The 22,553-nt window shown below is 40.6% G+C and overlaps 1 protein-coding gene across 1 annotated transcript; it reads right to left on the reverse strand.

Moving 5' to 3' along the window:
• Positions 1–11,723: 11,723 nt before the first annotated feature.
• LOC128462188 (zinc finger protein 391) lies at positions 11,724–18,346 on the reverse strand. Its single transcript, XM_053447487.1, has 2 exons — positions 17,988–18,346; positions 11,724–14,584 (listed from the first exon to the last, which is right to left on the reverse strand). The coding sequence occupies exons 1-2, from the start codon at positions 18,271–18,273 to the stop codon at positions 13,542–13,544; spliced, it is 1,329 nt and encodes a 442-aa protein (XP_053303462.1). The 5' UTR covers positions 18,274–18,346; the 3' UTR covers positions 11,724–13,541.
• Positions 18,347–22,553: the final 4,207 nt, after the last annotated feature.

Here is a 22,553-nt window from a genome sequence, read left to right on the forward strand (position 1 = left end):
ATAGAAGATTGTGGAGAAACACAGTTCAGGACAATGGTAGTGATAGTGAGGTTGAAGAAGTTTGGAAACACAATGACTCCTCCTACAGAATTGGCCATCTGTTGAAACTGAGTAGCCAGGCAAGAACGGGCCTAGGTCAAGGATGTGAACCAGAACTAAGGAGTCAGCCTTCATATGTTCTCTCGAGAGATGGAAGAACCTGCAGGACGGAAAACCTTCTCAGCAGCTTCCATCAATCAGGCCTAAATGGTATAGCTGTTAGACAGAGGCCACTTTGAGCGAAAGTCTGCTTTAAGTTTGCCAAATGCTGCCTAGCTGCTGTTACATCACTAGTTAGAAACAGTTGTGTGTTTATCATTTCCTTCCATGTATTTGGACATTAAAATCGCATTTACACTTATGTTCAGTGAGGCAATAGATATTTTTAGAAGAGAGTTTATGGGCGATCCTTACTTAGAAAACTATAATATAACACAAATTTGATCATCTTAATCACTGACCGAAAACTTGATTTTCCATGCGCACTCTCTCTCACACACACACACACACACACACACACACACACACACACACACACACACACACACACACACACACACACACACACACCCACACACACACACACACACACACACACACACACACACACATACACACCACAGCAGGCCCTGACATCCCAGCTGTGCTAGTCCAGATGGAAAATGAAATATGAAAAGTAATGTACTGAATGCATATTGAGGTCATGATGTTGACAGAAGTTGCTGGTGGGTTGGATGTTGTACCGGCCTGACCTGCATGGGGCAAGTATTATGCATGCAGGGAGTATGGATTTTAATCAGAGACCAGAGTGACATTTTCTGGAAACAGTCACTCCTCCAACTTTACAATTTTATCAACTAGTATTTTGTGAATAAAAGAGAGAGATTTTTTAAGTGATTAACACAACCCTGCTTTCTGTAATAATAAATAACGAATGGAATAAATGCAGGAAACTACTTAGTCCTTTGTCTCATATTGAGCTTTGTAGGCTCATTTTAATAAAACAACTGGAATTGCATTGAAGTGCACTTCTGCCAAAGACCTACAGTCTCCTGATAAAACCCCATTTAAAATTAAATACAAACAGATTTCTATTTGGATCTGCGGCATATTACACACGCTCATAAATATCAGTTTCTGATAATCACTATCTTGATAAAAATAAAAAAAAAGCTACATCCTGTTCTAGTTGCCAGAAAGTGACACATATTGATACAAGTAGATTTTTATAATTTTGGGGGGAAATATTTATTAACCAGGTGTTGGGACTAGCTGTTTGCCTTTGTTGATTTAATGGTGTTTTTGAACAAATTGTACAACTTAGATTGCACTTCTAAAACTAAACTTACAGAACTGTGGTTTTATGTCTCTGCCAACTGTCACAATGGAAATCTTATCACTTGTGAACAAGGCAAATATGGGCTTTGTGGTGTCACCTTGACGTTGACCTCTGACCACCAAACTCCTATCGGGTTATCCTTGAGTCCAGGTGAAAGTCTTTGCCAGATGTATTAAAATTGCTTTAGGCATTCCCTGATTTATCGCATTCACAGCAACATAATGTGAAGTGACCTTGACCTTTTGACCTACAGACACCAAAATCGAATGACTTAAGTGAATATTTTAGCAAATTTGAAGATTCCTTCTTCCAATATTTGTGGGCACTTTGACCTTTGACCACCAAAATAGAATTAGTTCCTCATTGAGTTTAAGTAAATGTTTGTACCAAATTTTAAGCAATTCCCTCAAGGCGTTCTTGAGATAATGCGTACAGACGGACAAAAACATAATGCCTTTGGCAGCTGGCTGTTGCTAGCAGGGTGGTAAAAAGATATGGATGGAAAGAACACATTTCTATGACATCTGCTCGACAAAATAAAAGTGGCCTCAACACACTAATAAGAGTTTTCAGCCTCAGGAGCATTCATGTGGTCAGCAAAATTTCACAAATTCCAATCAATCTGCCTATTCAACAAATACCATGGAAAAAATTTGATATGGAATTAAAATATTTCATTGTACTATGTGGTTGCATTAATAATTCAATATATATACTAGAGCTATGAAAAATAACGCGTTAACGCGTTATGATTAAATTACAGGATTAACTGGTTTTTTTTTTTTAACGCATTTAACGCAGGCGCAGAAGGACCTTCCAATTCCACCGCCTCTGCACTAGTCGCCGCTCTAATGCAGTCAGACGGCAGCTGCCATTCAAACAAACAAACAACATGGATAATTCTGATGAACCTGAGGACCTTCTGGACGGGAAGATCGTGTTCCAAAAAAACAAAGATCGAACATTCAGTAAAACCAAGGTGATATGCACACTCTGCGAGAAGACGTTATCGTTTCACCGTAGCAATACCCGCCTAACCACCGCAACGCGAAGCATGTGTTGGTCGGCGAGGGGCGTTCAAGTGGAATGCGCCAAACCAGACTCACTCGCCGGACACATTGTGCAAAAGAAGCGGTCAGCTTTACTGTCAGAGAATTTGAACAAGTTAGTTTGCCTCACCAACTGGCTAAAGAACGAGTAGCTAAGAGGACCTTTAGAGGCATTAGATTGTATCATGGTGTGGTTAATGGTTGTGTGACAAAAAATATAAAAAATGTCAACCATCCTATGGCTAAGAAGCTCAAATAATTTCTGTTTAATTTTTAAAAAAAAGTTTTATTCAACCACACAATGGCTAAGGAACCCGAATTCTGTTTAGGATGAAGATTATATTAATGATCCATATGGAAAAGCAATGATAACTGCTGAAGAACTGCTGAGTTATGCAATGCAAAATGGAGTGATAGCCTTCCTTATTTAAAATCCCTTTTGCCTTGTACAAATCTCCCACTTTACCAGCACCAAAGCAGCCCCAGACCATCACATGACCCCCACCATGCTTGACAGATGGCGTCAGGCACTCTTCCAGCATCTTTTCACCTGTTCTGCGTCTCACAAATGTTCTTCTGTGTGATCCAAACACCTCAAACTTTGATTCGTCTGTCCATAACACTTTTTCCAATCTTCCTCTGTCCAATGTCTGTGTTCTTTTGCCCATATCAATCTTTTCTTTTTATTGGCCAGTCTCAGATATGGCTTATTCTTTGCCACTCTGCCTAGAAGGCCAGCATCCTGGGGTCGCCTCTTCACTGTAGACGTTGACACTGGCATTTTGCGGGTACCATTTAGAGAAGCTGCCAGTTGAGGACCTGTGAGGCGTCAATTTCTCAAACTAAAGACTCTAATTTACTTGTCTTCATTCTGAGTTGTGCACCGGGGCCTCCCACTTCTCTTTCTACTCTGGTTAGAGTCCGTTTGTGCTGTTCTCTTAAGGGAGTAGTACACCCCGTTGTCGAATATGTTCAGTTTCTTCGCAATTTATCGTATTGAATAACCTTAATTTCTAAGAACAAGAATAGACGGGCGAGTTTCACATGAAAGTTCTCTTTTTCTGGCCATTTTGAGAGTTTAACCGAACCCACAAATGTGATGCTCCAGATACTCAACTAGCTCAAAGGAAGCCCAGTTTTATAGCTTCTCTCAGCAGCTAAACAGTTTTCAGCTGTGCAAACATAATTGCACAAGGGTTTTTCAAGGGTTTTCTAATCATGAATTACTTTTCTAAGGCGATTAGCAAACACAATGTACTAGTGATGCACCAATTTATCGGCCGAACATCGGTAGCGGCCGATATTCACCTCGTTTACTGATATCGGCTTATCGGTAATAAACTTGACTTTCACCGATATCATTGGCCGATGTTCATATTTGTGGTAAATCCGCTGGGCACGTGCCGCGGCTGGGGGAGCAGTCGCTCCGTCGCCCTCCTCTCCGCGCCGCCGGAGGCTCAGTGTGTGGCACCGGGAGGTCCTCATCCGGTGGCGCCTCACGGCGTCGCTGGTGCGGGGGCTTTCTTCCTCTTGGACCGCGGGGCGGTGTCCATCGCCGGCGCGGAAGGCGGGCTGTTGGAGGGGACTGGGTACGCGGTCAGCGGCGGCCACTCTGGACGCGTGTCGGGCCCTTCTCGCGGATCACCTCAGCTACGGCGACCGCTGGGGGAACCCTCCGGCTGGCGCCTAGCAGCTGACTGAGAACTGGTGCGGACCAGGGGATTCCGACTGTTTAATTAAAACAAGCATCGCGAAGGGCCACGGTGGGTGTTGCCGCGATGTGATTTCTGCCCGACATTCAAAACAGGTAAAACTGAGGAGGGCTTGTTAAGTTATCTTGACTCACGCAGTGTAACTTGGCGTAAAAAGTATGAGCGTAGCGTCTTTTTAAGTACTTTATTCTCATGTGCATCGGCTCTATTCATCCGTCTCATGCACAGGTAACAAGGGAATTGACAACATACATCATACACACAGAAGCCGTAACACATCTAATAAACGGGCAATACTGCAACCGTAAATCAATGAGAAGAGCGTTCTCTATAATGATACTTTAACAGGGCTGTTTTAGACAGGGTAAAAAGGTGCTGTTTTAAATTATCCTTGTGGTATTTTGACCAAAATATGTTACAGTCATTTCATTAAGATCCCAAGGAACCATTTCAACTTGCGGTAAAATGGGTATAATATGTCTCTGTTAAATAAAGTTTAGTTAAATCAAAGATTGTTTCATAAATCTGATTCAATTTGTGCTCATTAAAAGATAACAGTGATGAAGGGCTGAACATTCGTTAAATAGTGCTTTTTAAATAATGATTTAATTATTTTTCTGGCACAAAAGGGTGAATGAATAACAACAAAAAGAAAATAAACAAATATCGGTATCGGTATCGTCTATCGGCCAGATTGTTATTTTAAATATCGGTATCGGCCAAGAATTTCCATATCGGTGCATCCCTACAATGTACCATTAGAACACTGGAGTGATAGTTGCTGGAAATGGGCCTCTACACGCCTATGTAGATATTTCATTCAAAACCAGACGTTTCCACCTAGAATAGTCATTTACCACATCAACAATGTATAGAGTGTATTTCTGATTAATTTAATGTTATTTTCATTGAAAGAAACAGTACTTTTCTTTTAAAAATAAGGAAATTTCTAAGTGACCCCAAACTTTTGAACGGTAGTGTATATATATTTACATATAACAAAATGCCAGGTATAAAAACTACAGGAGTAAAGGATAGTGTTCAGCCCAGATATCTCTGGAAGTAGCAGCTCCTTAAGTTAGCACATATCAGTAGGTTTGCATCGTCCACTTGTGGAAGTCTCTGTTAAAATTTTATAAGATGAAAAATTTTATCAAAATACAAAACAATGAATAATGGCTAAAACATTGTGTTGCAGCAAATATTGTTCAATCTTTTGTTTTGCCTTTATGTTTTGTCCTTGTGGAAGGTCATTGACAGATAAAATTTTGCACTAAGTGTGATATTCCTCCAACCAATTGGTCGTTTATGTCCTTCTCAATGGCTTCACCAGAAAAGGCCACTGAACCAGCGATTTGGTTTTTGAAACCCACTTCTTTCCCGTTTTGGTTGACTCTCGTCAAATTGGTCTCCAGCAGCAGCAGGGCAATTAATCAATAACAGATAACTCACATGTCCGTGTTGGATGATTCAACAAAATTGCTGGTTATACACTTTGAATGGGGTGGCAAAATGTGATGCTGAACTGAATTGTCGTTCAATTGCTTTACTTCAGAAATTTAGAAAAGCTAAACTTCTCAAGCAGCAGCACAGGCACCAGCCACTGAAATCAAGAGTGTGCAAAAACAGCCCCTTATATCAAACAACAAAAGGGAGGAGAGATGATTATTGTGGCTGGGAATCACCATGTTCTCTGTTATCCAATATTATTTACTTACCAGAACTCAAACTGGAAAAACAAAGCCTTCAACTGCCAATTATGTTGTGTCTTGAGTCCAAAAATGATTGGTTATCACCTGCACTGAGCATCAAACAAGACCAGAGCACTTGACAATAGGGCAAATCTGTCTGCTGATAAGGACAGTTTGATATGATCAGAACCCTCAGGACAGCCCCTGAATGGACCTCAAGGTGCAGGTTAGGTGCTGTTTTGTCGATATTGTACAATACCTGTTCATTGGGACCCATTTGTGGGCATACCCACAAGCAGATGAGGGGACAGCGGATCTACCAGTTGGATTTGTGCATTTTTTTTAAAAACAGGTGAAAGCACATGAAAACTGATATTTGCCTGGAAATTTCGGAAGGGTAAACACATGACTGCATTCCCTCAGCTTCGCTGGAAGATATGAGAGACAGGTACCACTTCATTCCATCTTTTTAACATTTTTACTTTTACATTTGTGACAATCAGAGAACTGTAATTCTTTATTTACAAAATATGAAATGAAAGCTGTTACCCATGTGCAAATTTCCATCACATCAGTCATTAAATTCTCAAGTTGAAAACACGAGGTAGAAAAGAAACTTAAAAAAATCAATAAGAGCTGAAGGAATGTTCTTTACCGCAGCCATGATTCTCGTTCATGACAGGAAGTGCCAGTCAACCCACAGGAATGCAAATAACTACAGCAGTCATGGTTTTCCACAAGTGAGAAAGACCTGGAGGGGAGTGTCTATAAGTCAGAGAAAAATGACTTTGTGTCCTTTTCGTCTGTGGACATGATGGGAAAACAATACATTCATATCATACAGTCCACAGTTTATGTCCAGCTCGAGATTAGGGTTACCCAGCATTAAAGTAAAGTGCCCCTGTTAGCTACTTCCTGTGGGCTTGAGCAACTAAACAGAAAGTCAGTGTTTCTGCTCTTCAGACTCTTCATAGCTAGGTGACATGTGCTCCTCAATTATTTACCTTATTACTGTGTGGGAGTACTATGATTATTTACACCAACTAGATAAATAATTTAAAAATGATTATTAAATTGTGAAAAAGTGACATTGAATTAAAAACTACATAAAGCATAAAACAGCAAACATAAGGTTTTGGGAAAACTGCCATTCAGACAGCAGATTTTTGAAAAAAGGTATATATGTAGGTAATACAAATATGAGCGAAATATATCATGAAATAACATTAAAGCTCTGTAAAACTGGTATCATGAAAATAAGAAGGTTGAAATTGCATTAAGGCACATTTTAGGGGCTACGGGTGCTTAAAAATGTCATCATAAAAGAGACATGGGTCTTAAGCATAGGTGTGGTAAAATGGGTCAATACTGCCCCCTAGAAAATGTCCACAAAGTAGCTATTTTTTACCTAGTTATATGAAATTCGGAAAGGCAGGTAAGATCCCAAGACTTACAAAAAAGCCTTTTGGATTCCTAAATCTGACAAACAGATTGGTTTCTAGTGTCTTGGAAAGTTTAGATGTCTTTAGTGGTTGGTTTGAGCAAATTGGCATCAGTTACTTGCCCCACCTCCAAGGAAGTACAGTGCACACTCACTTCCCAAATGTTGTCAAGTGGAAGCAATTGGAGCTACACGCAGTATGTATTCATTCCACACTATAAAAATATATGATAAATTTAGAACTTCAGGATAATTTTTGTAATATGTGTGGATTAACTTAGACTTCTAACAATAATAAGTCCAACATTACCAAAGTATTGGTCCAATCCTGTGGAACACACATTAATATAAAGAGTCATGAGTGTTTTCTTCTTTATTTTCACCTATTGGATGAACAGATGAATCCTAAATGCCATGGTGATCCTGGATGTTTGTTTAGTTGATCAGAGTGGAATGTCTCAATTACTATTCAATGTTGAGGGTTTATTCTTGACCTTGGAAGCAGTTGTTTCAAACATTACAAGTATGAGGTTCACATACTGCAGCTTGTAGTCACATCTAGTGGCCCTGATTAGTGGATGGAGATTGTTCAGTTGTCATTGAGATGGCTCAGCTGTTATCACATGACAAAAGCATGGAATAACATGATAACATGTGGATGTGAATGCATAGTTCCTCTCCCTGTTCAAATATGGACTAGGGTGATATGTGTGTCCACCTTTTCCAGCTGTCCTCTCCTGTTTGAGATACTGTCTGATAATGTGCATTCAATTTTATAAGAAGTATTAAGAAGTCAGGACTGCAAACCATTTAAAAACTTTAGATCTGTGCTGATAAACACTTAAAATGGGATCCACTGTTGGGAGGAAAAATGTAGTGGTGCACAACCTCATATTGAACTCACTTGACAGCTGTTGGGAACACAACATATTTGGATGACAACAGTGTGTTTATCTTCCCAGTATTTTTATGCAGAGTCTACACGATGGGTTGCAGCAGGGAGCAAACATTCTAGGCGCCTATCTTGACAACCTTATTGTGATGACAAGACTCCAGGAAGCTGAAAAAAAATATTTTTTTACATTTCTCTAAAACGTTTTTTACGGGCGTTACTCTTTCTGTAACCACATGCTGACTCCATGCAGCTCTGTGCTTAACACACAGATATTTGATTGATATTGATACAGCATTCTCATCTAAATCTAAATTTTGAAGTCATTTTCATACACCAATACCATATTACTTTCAAAGTGCATTAGGATAAGTGTATGCCGAAGTCATGGTTGCATGAAGGTGCCAGTAGAAAGGTTCCTTGTCCACACTGGCTGGAGCTGTGCTGTTTTGACTGCGAGGAGCTGGCAGAGTCATGTCCCCTTGGATTTCAAGTGGAGCAGGTCTGAGAGGAAATACCACTGGCACAGAGTAGGAGCAGACATACCTCACCTCTGACAGTCTGGATAAAACACTTCAGCACTGCTGCAGGCTGAAAGCAGATCAAGGAGAAGGCGGCGGCCAACAACACGTTGCTATGTGTTGCTGTAAGCGGACAACCCTCAAGGACATGAGAGGGGATTTCTGAGAGCAATCCCAAAGGTTCTTTATGGAGTCTGGGGTGGCATATCACATTGCCCTCCTGCTTACCCCATTCTCTGTTTCCTGAGCTCATTCATACACACCCAGACAGGAGAGGCCCTTGAAGACCTGCCAGCGTTAACATATGCCTGTCTGGAAATAATTAAAGAAGGAAAAAGGTGGATGAGTTGGTTGGAGCAATTTTCACTGAGTCCATGAGACCCACCCCAACTTCCCACTGTTAGTACTCACTTCTTTCCTCACAATCCCCCTGTAACACCTTCATCTTTCAGTTCCCTCCTCTGCATCACACCATCCGTCTTGCCTCTCGCTCCGTCACTTTACAATGAATACTCAGCTGTGTCATTGTAATTCTACGACTTGCACAGCAGATTCCTATGAAAGCTCACTCTCTTTCAGATATTGTCGATTGGCCTGAGCTGAGTCTGGACAAGAAGGCATTATCAATGGGTGTCCAGTGCATATGTGTGCATGTGTGTCTTCATGTCAGTTTGTTTAAAGCACATTTAAGAACTGTTAGACTGTTTTTTTTATAATGAAAAGTGATTTTTATATGAATGGATTGATAGAGAAGTGCTCAGTTTATGATAGAAGTCCCACAAGCAGTCTTATCAAAGAGAAACATTTTAAGCCTAACCTTAAACGTAAAGTGGATGTCCAACCCAAACTGGGAACTGGTTCCGCATGAGAGGAGCAAGCTTGCTGAAGGATCTACCTCCCATTTTACTGTTACAGACTTTTCTAGGATCCATAAGTGAGCCTGTGTTTAGGGAGCAAAGTCATCTTTTGGGACATTACAGTGTTATGAGCTCTTTATTTACGTCAGGACTTGATTAAGGATTTGTGTGCCAGGAGCAGGATTTAAAAGTTTATTCAAAATTTTGAGAGAGGTTGAGACAGGAGTAATATGATCTTTTCTAGTTCCTGTCAGCACTCCCGCTGCAGCATTTTGAACTAACCAGAGGCTTTTCAGGGTTACTTGGACATCATGATAATTAAAAAAAAACTATAATCCAGTCTAGAGGTTACAAATGCATTGACTAGTTTCTCAACATCCTTCTGAGGCAGGATGTGTCTTATTTTCATGATATTGCGCAGGTGGAATAAAGCTGCCTGACAAGTTAAATGACTTCTGTTATGTCCAAATTTAGAGGTAAAAAGTTATTGGTCACCTACACCTTTGTGTCTTAGATAGTCTTTCCTGAAGTTTAACAATCTGATTTGTTTCATCCAGATTCATTGATAAATACAGGAGGTCCTTTATAACTTTTTAATACCAATCAAATATCCAGGATAAACACAAGATGTGTTAAGGTAAATCAAATAAAAGACAGCCACTTAAAAATAATAAAAACTCAATGGATGAATCAAAAAAATATAAAAATGGCTAATATTATTAAAACGTACCCCAGTAGATAACGACCAGCTTCACTTTATCTACACGCAAATGATTATCCTTACAGAGTCGGTATTAAAATCCAATGTCTCTGTGGGGTAATCAAATAGTTCAGGAAGGGGAACGTTCTACTTATGTCCCGGGAGCTGGCAACAGTGGGGGTCCTGTGTCGACATCGCGCTGTTTTGTCTCGGTTCCAGACCTTCCATGCCTCATCTTCCCTACGTTCGCTCAAACCACTGCGGCCATGGGGGGAAAGAAGGAAGCACCCTGAGTCACGGGTGTTGTGGAGGTTTTCTGGAAGCTGGTGAAAGGAGAACTCAGGCAGCAGCTGATGTCTTATGCAGAAGATTTTATTGTAGACTTGATGCATCAAGGAGACCAGGACGTGAAACAATGTACAAACGTTAACAGAGTAACATGAGCCTCTGCATATCTCCCTCTACTTGCATTACCCATTCTAACAGCACATCCACGAATGGCTAGAATTGCTGTCACTCTCTATGTTACATGTAGGTGTTCGCATCCTATTGGATAGTTAAGACTGCAGTATGCATTCCTAAATCACATTCTGTCCTTACGTCTTGCTACTGATAAAATACGTAAAGAATTAAAGTTGGTGAGAGTTGAAGTTGATGCCTCTTTGTCTGGGGCATCTGAGTTAGATATGAAAGTGTAGATGCTACAATGTATTGTTGGTTGGCCCTTTATCTATAACCTAACCTTGGGTACTGCTTAGAGAGAGCATGGAGTATCTGTGGAATTTAGACACGTACTATTCTCCTGTACAGATATAATGTGTTATATAGAATATAAATAATATATAGTGGCATAAAGAGTAATGTGTGAGGATGTTCATCGTCCTTTACCTCGTCCCCGGTTTGTCGTCGCAAACTACCACGCGGTGTCCAACCCTCCCGTTTTGGTGTCTTCCTCGTTTCTGTCCTCCCCGTGCCTTTCGTCGTCCCTTTTCTTCCTGTCGTACCTGTTTCAATCCTTCGACCAATCCTGAGCCGTGTGAGGAGTTGTCCAGTTAGTCACAGCTGTTTCTCATTACTTTGATCCCTTGTCTAAATAAACATGGATTGTAAAAACAGCAAACATAAAAACAACAAAAACCATGGAACACACACAAAAAAAAAAAATAACACCAAATGCAAGATATATATATATATATAGCTACTGATGAAACCGAATAAGAATAATAATTTAAAACATGCAAATACTGGATCTGGTGAATTCAACTTGGTTTAAAAGAATGTCCTACCTCGACAGTCTCTGGTGATTGATGGGAGTCAAACTCAGCACTAACATCCCACAGGACAAAGCCATTGTCTGAGGCCATGAAAAAGTAATTGGTAACCTACAGCTGTCCTGTTTCTGTGCTATGCTACTCATCGATCAGTATGAATATGAAGAGAGACCTGTTTTGCCATTAATAAACTAAGGGAATCTCACAATAATCAGTTTCAGTTAACCAAATAACGTTTTATTTAAGGTGCAGCAAATCAAGAACATTAATTAACATATCCACTCGATGGAAACATGTTAATTGACTGGATTGTTCCTTTTGTGGACAGTTACAAGTACTGTACTTCACTACAAATTTTAGGTACTTTACAGGAAATTTCCATTTCTACTCTAAACTTCGACTGCAATTCGTCTCAGAGGAAATTTGATAACTTACTTAAATTAGTAGTTACTTTCAGATTCCTATTTTATAAAGAAAGTGATAAGAAATCAATTAAAATCGATGCATTGTTTTATAATAAACTACTAACAATATAAAGATGAATGAGCTCCACCTTGACAAACTATAATAGTGTAGAGGTCCCGCACTGAGGAAGATACAAGACTTCAGCTGCCGGTTTATTAGAACAGTACACACTCTGTCGCTCCGGTTCTTACACACTCCTGTGTAGCTTCCCACCTTCTTCCTAGTTCTCACGTTAACCTGAGGACAACCCCAGTCCCTCAGCCAACAAGAAGTACGCTATCTCCCACAACTCACAGTCATTGGTAGCTTGAACAGTGTTACCTGTCTAAACACTGACACGTTCATGGAGATTCTAGAAATCTCAGTTACTAAAATAAACATCCTCCTCACTCAGCTGAACTCTATTTCTAAACAATAAAACACATGATAACTGTCATTAACATTAACATGTTAACCAGTCAGTAATAATAGTAAAATATGCTGCTCACACATTAATGCATTAGAATTATTAATCCAATATGATACTGTGATGGAAACTTGACCTGGTGAGACTTTTGAAATAAAGATATTAGAGAATCATAGTCTTTTAAGAGGATGTTATTCCTTGCAAGGAAGGTCAGACAATCATACAGCATGCGAAGAGCATTCTGCAGAGGGAATGACAAAGAAACAGCAGGCGTGTGCTTTTTATGCAGATGCATTTAAGAGATGTGTGTGTGTTAAGAGCTCAACTACGTGTGTATGTATGTGTGAGTGTGTGTGTGTATGTATGCATGTGTGTGAACTGAGTGAATAGTAAAATCCCAGGAGGTAAGACCCAGACACAGGCTGAAGGGTTCTTCAAGGTCTTGGTTGGGGGAGACCAGCAGTCTCAGATTTGTGGCCCTGATGTCATTTTGGCAATTACTGAGGCAGAAATAGTATGCATAAGCAGAGATAATATATAGTGTTGTATAATGGTAAATATTCCATTACAATACCTAATGATATAAACCTCACAATCTGTCATATCAAATGTTTTATGCTTTTTCACCCTTTCTAAGAGATGATGCATATCAGGGACATGCGTAGTTGTCCATGCGGTGAAATAAAATGCAATGATAGCAAAACAAGGCGTCAGCGATCATAGGTAGGGTGTGATTGGACAAAAAGGTGAAAGCGCAACAGCTTACTGAAGGCGAAATCACATTAGGGCCAGCCCTCCTGGAAATCATGGAGATTGGACTAGCTGGAGGCTTTTCACAGACTTACTTGGACATCCTGATAATAAAGAACTAAAGTAAGCGAGTTTAGAGGTGACAAATGTTGGGTGAGTATCTCAGCATCCGTCTGAGACAGGATGTTCATAATGATCATAATATTGTGAAGGTGGAAGAAAGCTGTCCTAGAGACTTGTTATCTGGGTAACATGACATGTCCCGGTCAAACATAACTCCAAGGACCATTTAAGGAGGCATACTTGATTCTCTATTTAAAACAGTGAAATATGAATATATACAATGTATTATATGAATAGTTGCTGATAAATACGAATAGATCTTTTGTTGCAATCGATGCAACTGAATCATTTCTCTCCTGTATGAATCCTCTTGTGTCTATTTAAAGTGGACTTATGGTTAAATGTTTTACCACACTGAGAGCAACTAAAGGGTTTCTCTCCTGTATGACTTCTCATATGTTCAGTTAGATGGACTTTATGTCTAACTCTTTTACCACACTCAGGGCAGCTAAAGGGTTTCTCTCCTGTATGAATCCTCATATGTATATTCAGCTGGTCCTTCCGGCTAACTCTTTTACCACACTCAGGACAACTGAATGGTTTCTCTCCTGTATGACTCCTCATGTGTATATTTAGATGGCCCTGTTCTCTAAATCTAGAACCACACTGAGAGCAACTAAATGGTTTCTCTCCAGTATGACTCCTCATGTGTACATTTAGATGGCCCTTTTCTCTAAAACTAGAACCGAACTGAGAGCAACTAAATGGTTTCTCCCCTGTATGACTCCTCATGTGTTTACTTAGATGGCCCTTTTCTCTAAATCTATCCCCACACTGAGAGCAACAAAAGGGTTTCTCTCCTGTATGAATTCTCACATGTCTCTTTACATGGGACTTTCGGGTAAATCCTTTACCACACTCAGAGCAACTAAATGGTTTCTTATCAGTATCACATATATCACTTGGAGGCTGTTCGTTATTTCTTGTTTTTAAACCAGACTGAGGTTCCCATGTGTCCTTCCAATCATCTTCAATGGCTTCAGTCTCGGGTTCAGGGGAGTCTTCAGTCGTGTCCACAGGACCTGGTTGTAAATGTCCATCAGGACCGGAGTTCCTGACTGGTTTTGATTCTCCACAGTCCGCTCTGTTCTCCTCAGTCTGGCTCTGATGAAATGGTGACGACTGGGGTTTCTCCTCATCTTCTTCACTCTTCACAGCAAAAGGAGTCAATGTGAACTTGATATCAGCTTCTTCCTCCTGACTCAGCCTCAGTTCTATCTGTTCCTCTTTAATGTGGGGGGGCTCTGGGTCCTCCTGGTCCACAAGGGGGCTCCACTGCTGCTGCTCAGGGTGAACCTCTTCTTTACTCACCACCAGCTGCAGGAATGCTGCAGGGAGAGTAGAGAGGTTTGGTAAACATTTTTGGTCTCAAATAGTGTCACAACACCAATATATTTGTTTTGATAACAACACTTTTCTTTAAAAGAAAGAGAGTGGCTCTGAGCCAGTGGCACCATACTTCTGTTTGATTATATGATTGTATGATATGTAGTTTGTAAGGCTACAGTCGTGTGGGGGTTAATCCTGGGTTGAAATGCCAGAATTACAATGTAATTTATGTTCATTATTTCATACTGAATAAATTGTAGTGTTTTCTTGTTTGCTTTCATGCATGTAGGTGTTTTTTGGACAATGGATAAGTAGCCTTCATTTTATGCTATGATGTACTTACATCAGTTTTTAGAATTAAGTGATATCTGTTGAGGAATATTTATACCATCCTCACACATTACTGTATATGCTACTATATATCAAATATATATATGTACAGGAGAATAGTGTCTGTCTAATTCCACACACACTCCCTTCTCACCAAGAAGTACGCAAGGTCAGGTTATAGATAAAAGGACCAGCCAACAGTGCATTGTAGTATTTACGCTCAGGAACTTCCATATCTAACTAAGATGCACCCAGACAGTCACAAACTTCAACAAAAAGGAATATTTCACCAGTGGCAAGACATTAGGGCTGCACGATATATCGACAATCTATCGTCATCGCAAAACAAATGGTGTTTCATATTTGCTGTGCGTGTGTCTCTCTGACTCTCTACAGTTTAAAAGTTGATTTGTTTGTTACCACATTATCAACACTGATCATCACATAATGATCAATACTTCTATCAATGAGGTAAATCTTTCTTCAGAGCAGCGTATTTATCAGCCGTCAGGCTCGCTCTTATCCCCTCTTGCTCTCTCTCTCTTCCACACATGCACGCTCACACACACAGTGATCGGACACGTGTAAAATCAGTCTGGGTGAAAACAACAGAATTTAAAGCTTAGTAAATGAATGTAGAGCTGGAGGAGATGGCGGGGAGCTTTGTATGTGTTGACGTAGTTGACGCAGCGTACAGCATGAATGATAGAGCCACAGAGAGGATCAGTACATTAATGACAGATCTGCTAAAATCTGTAAAAAAACAAATGTATGAAAAGACTCTAAATTAACACTGTAGGTGGGTTAGTGGAGCTGTGCATGGCTCCCTGGTGTCTGCCCAGGACCCAGTGGCGCTGTAGCCGGGCTTTGCGCCTTATCCTGGCTGTGGAGCTGTCCGTAGTCAGGGAGCGATCATGTTTATTTATCGCAAGCAGGGTTGGGTATGTCTAAATTTCATTAGTTCTGATTCCAATTTGAATTCTCCTTATCCATTCCCCATTTAGATTCCAAAATGGTACCAAAAAAAAAGAGGTCAAATGTTTAGATAACAAAAATATCTTTATTGGACTAGACATGTGCAGTTGCTGTGCTCATGTTACACCGGGCAGCAGCAGTAACGCATGGTGGTAGACAGGCAACATGACAAAATAACCCACACAACTTATATCGGAGCCTTATCAGACATGCTCAATGTCTTTAACCCAACTGTGTAAATTAGTAGTAACTGAGATAGAGGCAATGTTGAAACGTTTTACCTTGAAAATACTGCTGTTTAAATTAACCAAACAACTATCTTATTTGTGGAAGAAAATGTTCTATTTGTCCCTGTAAACCAGGGGTCGGCAACATTTTTGACAATAAGAGCCAATGTGAAATGTTCATGTTAATTAGTGTGCCATATCAACATTTTTTTTATTTTTATTATTGAACCACATTAATATTTCTAACAGACATGTCATTTTATTCCATCCATATTGGCTAAAGGGGAGAGCGGGATAATGTGGGACATTTTTTACATTTGCTCCCCTCTAGGAGAGCTAAAATGATATATCAGTAAAATTTTCACATTTCCCATTAATTCAGGATGTTTTCTAGCAATGGAAATGATCAGAATGTCTTCAGGACAAAGGGCAGTCAAAATAGGATTGTTTTAAAAAAAGTGGTCTTGTGTCCCACTTTACCCCAGCTACGGGGTAAAGTGAGACAGACCAGAGAAATCAAGGGGGTAAAGTGATCCACTTACTTTTTCCACTTTAAAACTACCATAACAACACATGTTGTAAATAGTTAAAATCCCGACAGCTAGAATAACAACCACTAATATCGGACTAGTAACAGAATCATGGGGATTGGTCAATTAAGCACATTTATGATTATTATGATTCATGTGATATCTTGCAAACCCTAGTTTACCTGCACATTGTTTCTCTGTCCAATTGGCAGGGACAGGGATATTGTTTTTCTCTGCGTATTCAAATGCCAGTTCACAGCACTTAACTGGAGCAAGGCCATGGAACTGGTCAGCTAGTTGTTTCAAGTGTTTGGCAAGCTCCTCCTCCATCTCATCTGTGAATATTCTCTTTACCTCAGCTACTGCACCCCAGGCTACTGATTTTACTTTCCCTTTCTCTTTTTTCTTTATGAATCTTTTGAGGGTTGTCTTGTCAATATTTCTATCCCTTCCAGCTTTTCTTAAGGACTTTTCCTTGCATGACCTCAGCGGCTGCACTCTCCATCTCTGCGAGGGGTGTATGGCCCCAGGTTGTCTTCCTGGTATAGTTTCTTGGCATGATGGCTTTTCTACAATGTTTATGACATTAAAAATAAAACAAATATAATATAATCTAACACTAAAATATGTTTAAGACTAAACTTAACTTGTGCTTCATGGTGGGGTAAAGTGAGACACTGTCCCACTTTACCCCACAGCCACCGTTTTAGAAAAAAACAACATCTCTTAGCAATTCAGGCTAATCTTCAGCTAGCATCAATCACATGGTTTTATATGTTGGAAGTTCACCAACATGTAACATGCAACACATGTTTGTGTTGCAGCTTCTCCTTCATGGCAAGGGGGGGATGGGAGGGGCTTGAAAACATAATGGTCACATGACCACAAATGTGTTCCGTTGCCTAGATACAGGGGGTATCTCACATTACACGATGTCCCACATTACCCCGCTCTCCCCTATATAGAACAACACTTTAAAGAAACATGTTTATCTCATTATGATCGCAATAATAAGTTTGTCATTAACTCCACCAACCACCCTCATATTCACATTTGCGGGGTGGAAAAGACTTAGAGACTCAGATCATCTTCTTGATGCAGTAAGTGATGAGCTGCTCTGCTCACGTTAAATAGACTTAAGAGCCACAACTCACAAATGTATATTGTGTCTGTAAGAGAAAAGCAAGCTCCACTAGTTTAGCTAGCACCGAGCATCTTAGCTCCTCTAGCTTGGCTAGCACACGACAGCTTAGCTGCTACACAGTGCTTGGTAGCTCCACTAGCTTAGCCACCACACAGCAGCCTAGCTAGCTGTCCGGCTCCAGGGATCAGGGGCTGACCTGCTCTGTGCAGCCTGACTTCAGGCTTCATCACGGCATCGAGCAGCCTCCTCTGGCGGCATATCTCCCGCTCTGACCGCTCCACTCTGTCTTCGTACTCCACCACGGCTTCCTCAAACACAGCGACGATCTCCTCCGCCGCTGTCGTTAGCCGCTCGGTGAGCCGCGCTCTCAGCGCCGGGACTTGAGCCGTTTCTTCTCCTTTCTCCATTTGCAGCAGAAAGTCTTCGGCGGCTGCGTTGATCCGCTCATGTACCGACACCCGCAGCAGAAGCACGGCGCACATTTCCCTCCTTTGTGCGTACTTTGAGTCAGGGAGCGAACCCAGAGGGCCAGCGGCATGTAAACATATACACCGAGTTCAGAGATAACAGCGATACCTGCTGGACTGAAGGACACATGTTACTGATCAGTTCTGAAGCAGTGAAATAAAAAACACATTCTAACATATAAACATCCTAAGAACATACATGTTGTAAAAGGAAAACATTTAACCACAAAAATACAGAGGAGGCATATTGATTCCTGGTTCCAGGAACAGTTCTTGTCTCATTTAAGCTCTGTCTGGTTATTATAATGTAAATGATCAAATTGATATTACAGATGTGATAGTGTTATTAATGAGCAGCAACAGTTAATATATTAACAACAACAATCAATATAATAATCAATTTAGTTTTATAACTATAGCACCAAATCATAATATACATTATCTCAAGGCACTTTACATTGGAGGTCAAGACCTTAGATATTATAGAGAAACCCACAGTTCCCTCATTAACTGGTGAGCAGAGACAAATGGGGAAGAGAGAGGGACAGAGGCGGAGAGAGAGACTAGGAACAGCATAATGTTTCAGCTTTGACTAGTTATAATGAAATCAATAAGAGTGTAAAGATGTTATTTATGACAGCAGCAACAATGAATATAATAATTAGTTATAATAAGTATTATTATTATATACATTTGCATAACATTAGTTTTTTGCTGGTCACCTCGCATAGCAATACCACCAGTAACCACAAGACAAGGATTGTCCCTTAGGCTATATACTGTACAGTAATTTTGTAAACAGGTCTTCAATAAAATTACTTTGGCTCTAAAAGGTCTGAAAGTCTTTAAACAGACCATCCGTGTGCAAATAATTCCTTAACTGGCCTGCCACAGCTTTTTGAAGATATATAGAGGGGCTGGATATGTTACTTAAACATGTTAGCTGCAGAGGTTTTATCATTTAATTTTAGTGTAGCTGTAATTTGTCGCTCTCCATGCAACTTATAGCAGGTTAGGATACCCCTGGAGCTCTCAGGTAACAATCTGTTTTTTTACTCTTTTGCCTAAAAGTAGAATTACATATTTAATTGTATGTGTCAATCTAAGAATTTTGGACAAGTCAGACTGAAATAGAACATCCTGCCTTTGGGAATTGGGTCAGCAGACTATGTGCAACATTTGATATCTAAGATCATACTATTTTCAAAGTCATTTTATTGATGCTTTCCATGTCTTGAGTTGTTCTAATGCTGTAAACGGTTTTGCTTGACTCACTTTTGTATGAGCTGAAAAACAAGATGTTGAAACAGGGATGCTGTATGTGTGCAAGTACACACAGGCACAGCTCCCTTCAGCCAAAGGACATCTGCTTTTTGTGATAATGTTCCTGGTTTTTCCATTGATATATGAATTTCCCAATCATCTAAAACCAAGCTTTCACTAAAGGAATGTGACTGACACATTTTATTCCAAAATAACTCAATATCTCGGCATTTAATTATGTTCATATTCCGGATTACTGCTTCACATGCTCACACAGCTCCATACTGTATTTCTTAATATGACAAAAGAGCAGATGGAGCTCTGGTGCAGTGCCAGCAAGCATAGCCTGAAATAGCTTATAATGCTATTAGTCTCACTGGGCTGTTGTGCAACTACGGAGCTGAACCTGCTTCACTTAATGGCAAATGCTCCAAAACTGAAATACAAGTTCCATATGCTGGACAAAAATTGCTGGCAAAAATATTGTTTCAAATCACTGTATTATAATGCAGTCAGATCCTAGCACTAGACTCGAGCTAAAAGTTAAAAATGATGGTCGGTGTTATATTTGATGCTTTTTTGGCTGCAAGGTATCATTTAGTTACAGTACTTTGTTGTTGAGCTGCTGAAACAGCTGGATTAAATAAAAGACTGGACATTAGTCGAGTCGGTTGGAGGGAGTCCTGATACCCCTCTGCTATGAGTCAAATATCCATATCAGTAACTCAACCAGACAGACAACAAGGAAAAAACACAGGACACCAGAAACCTTGTGCCAGTTACAGTCGAGAAATGTGAGCTCCCCCAAGTTGTCAAAGTCCTTCTAAACCAGTGTTCTTTCTTCTCACGCACCTCTGTGCTACTTAAAGACAGATGGAAGATTTTATCTGGCAGCAGGGAGTGGTGCCAATTACCTGCTCTGCATGGAGGCCAAAAATATTAAAGTCAGACTAATGTGATAACATTTGAAAACCAGTCCAAGAGCCCATTTTAACTCTTCATCTTACATAACTACAGTTTTTGTGCTTGACAAAAATAAAAAAAACTCACATGTATTTTGTCAGTGCCGTATTTGTCCTTGATAAATCAGATATCTACATTCATCATCTTTATGTCGCTGAAGTTTCCTGTTCAGGCTTTAGGAGAAGGGGATTGGTCAAGACTAACAATCTAAAGCAACATGCAGTGAGTGAGGAGATGGGAAACATGGGTCAGCAGGTTAGCAGGTGGCTTTGGCTCAGGAGGTAGATAGGGTCAGCCACTAATTCGAAGATTGGTGGTTCAATCCCTGGCACCTCCAGTCATGCTGAATCCTAAATTGCCCCAAATGGATGTGCTCACAGTGTATGACTGTATGATTGATGTGTATTCAAAAGGATTGTGTATAGAAAAACTGTGTGAATGGGTGAATATGACTTGATTGGTCGATAAGACTGGAAGGTACTATTTTGAGTCTCCAGTCTGGTGCAGATGGAATTCAGTATGTCATACCAGGAAGCCTGCTTGGTCTTCTCAAGTCCTATTCTTATATCTGTATGTTACCGGCAGTGCCATGCCATGACTTTTATACCTAAGCAAGCAGAGTTACAGAACATACCAAAGATTAATATGAGAACTACTGGTTTCTAACAAGCTTAAAGTAATGACTAATACATATAACATGTTGCGTTGACCAGATAAGTATTAAGTAATGAAAAAGCAATCAAGTAGGATTTAATCAATCAATCAATCAAATTTTATTTGTATAGCCCATATTCACAAATTACAATTCATCTCATAGGGCTTTAACAGGGTGTGGCGTCCTCTGTCCTTAACCCTCAGCAAGAGTAAGGAAAAACTACTAAAAACCCTTTTAACAGGGTAAAAAATGTAGAAACCTCAGAGAGAGCCACATGTGAGGGATCCCTCTCCCAGGACGGACAGAAGTGCAATAGATGCCACGTGCAGGAGAACATCATCAATAATCAAAGTCTCTAGCAGCATGTGATGAGGGTAGACATCCCGAAGGACAACCCCAACATGACATGCCAAGCAGTCCCGCTGCTAGCACAGTCCATGCTCAGCAACCATCTAGACCACGATCCACCATCCAGACCAGACGCCACTCCAATCCTCAGTCACCGTCCACCGCCGACCACCAGGACCCATCACAAGCCACCACCGCGGTCCTGGTCCACCGCCCGTGCCCAATGCCAACGCGACACAGGGTCCGCCACCAGCACCACGATCAGCCCACATGACTCAGAATCCGCCACACTGGATCCAACACCGCGACCCCCTGTGCACGATCCACAAACCGCAATCCATGGTGCGGCCACAGAGGCCCTGGATCTGCAGGTGATAAAGCAAAGGGATTCTGGGGAAGGGGGAATCAATCAATCAAGTTTTATTTGAATAGCCCATATTCACAAATCATAATTTGTCTCATAGGGCTTTAACAAGGTGTGACATCCTCTGCACTTAATCCTCAACAAGAGTAAGGAAAAACTAGTAAAAAACTATATTAACTGGGTAAAAAGAACGTAGAAACCTCAGAGAGCCACATGTTAAATTTTGGCCTCATCTGACCAGAGCACCTTCTTCCACATGTTTGCTGTGTCTCCCACATGGCTTGTGCCAAACTCCAAATGGGATTTCTTATGGTTCACTTTCAACAACGGCTTTCTCCTTGCCACTCTTGCATAGTAGCCAGATTTGTGGAGTAGACGACTAATAGTTGTCCTGTGGACAGATTCTCCCACCTCAGCTGTGGATCTTTGCAGCTCCTCCAGAGTTACCATGGGCTTCTTTCTTGCTCCTCTGATTAATTTTCTCCTTGTCTGGCTTGTCACTTTGGGTGGACGACCTTGTCTTGGTAGGTTTGCGGTTGTGCCATATTCTTTCCATTTTCTGATGATGGATTTTATGGTGCTCCGTGAAATGTTCAAAGCTTTGGATATTTATTTATAACCTAACCCTGCTTCATACTTCACAACTTTATCCCTGACTTGTTTGCTGAGCTCCTTGGTCTTCATGACGCTGTTTGTTCAGTA

This window comes from Pleuronectes platessa, chromosome 18, assembly GCF_947347685.1.
Source record: "Pleuronectes platessa chromosome 18, fPlePla1.1, whole genome shotgun sequence".
NCBI classification, from domain to species: Eukaryota; Metazoa; Chordata; class Actinopteri; order Pleuronectiformes; family Pleuronectidae; genus Pleuronectes; species Pleuronectes platessa.

Excerpts from the sequence above, each read along its gene's own strand:
- LOC128462188 (XM_053447487.1), bottom strand. The coding sequence starts at position 18,273 with ATGTGCGCCGTGCTTCTGCTGCGGGTGTCGGTACATGAGCGGATCAAC. Across the intron at positions 14,585-17,987 it reads AGTCAGGCTGCACAGAGCAG|CATTCCTGCAGCTGGTGGTG; the intron begins GTCAGCCCCTGA and ends CTCTCCCTGCAG.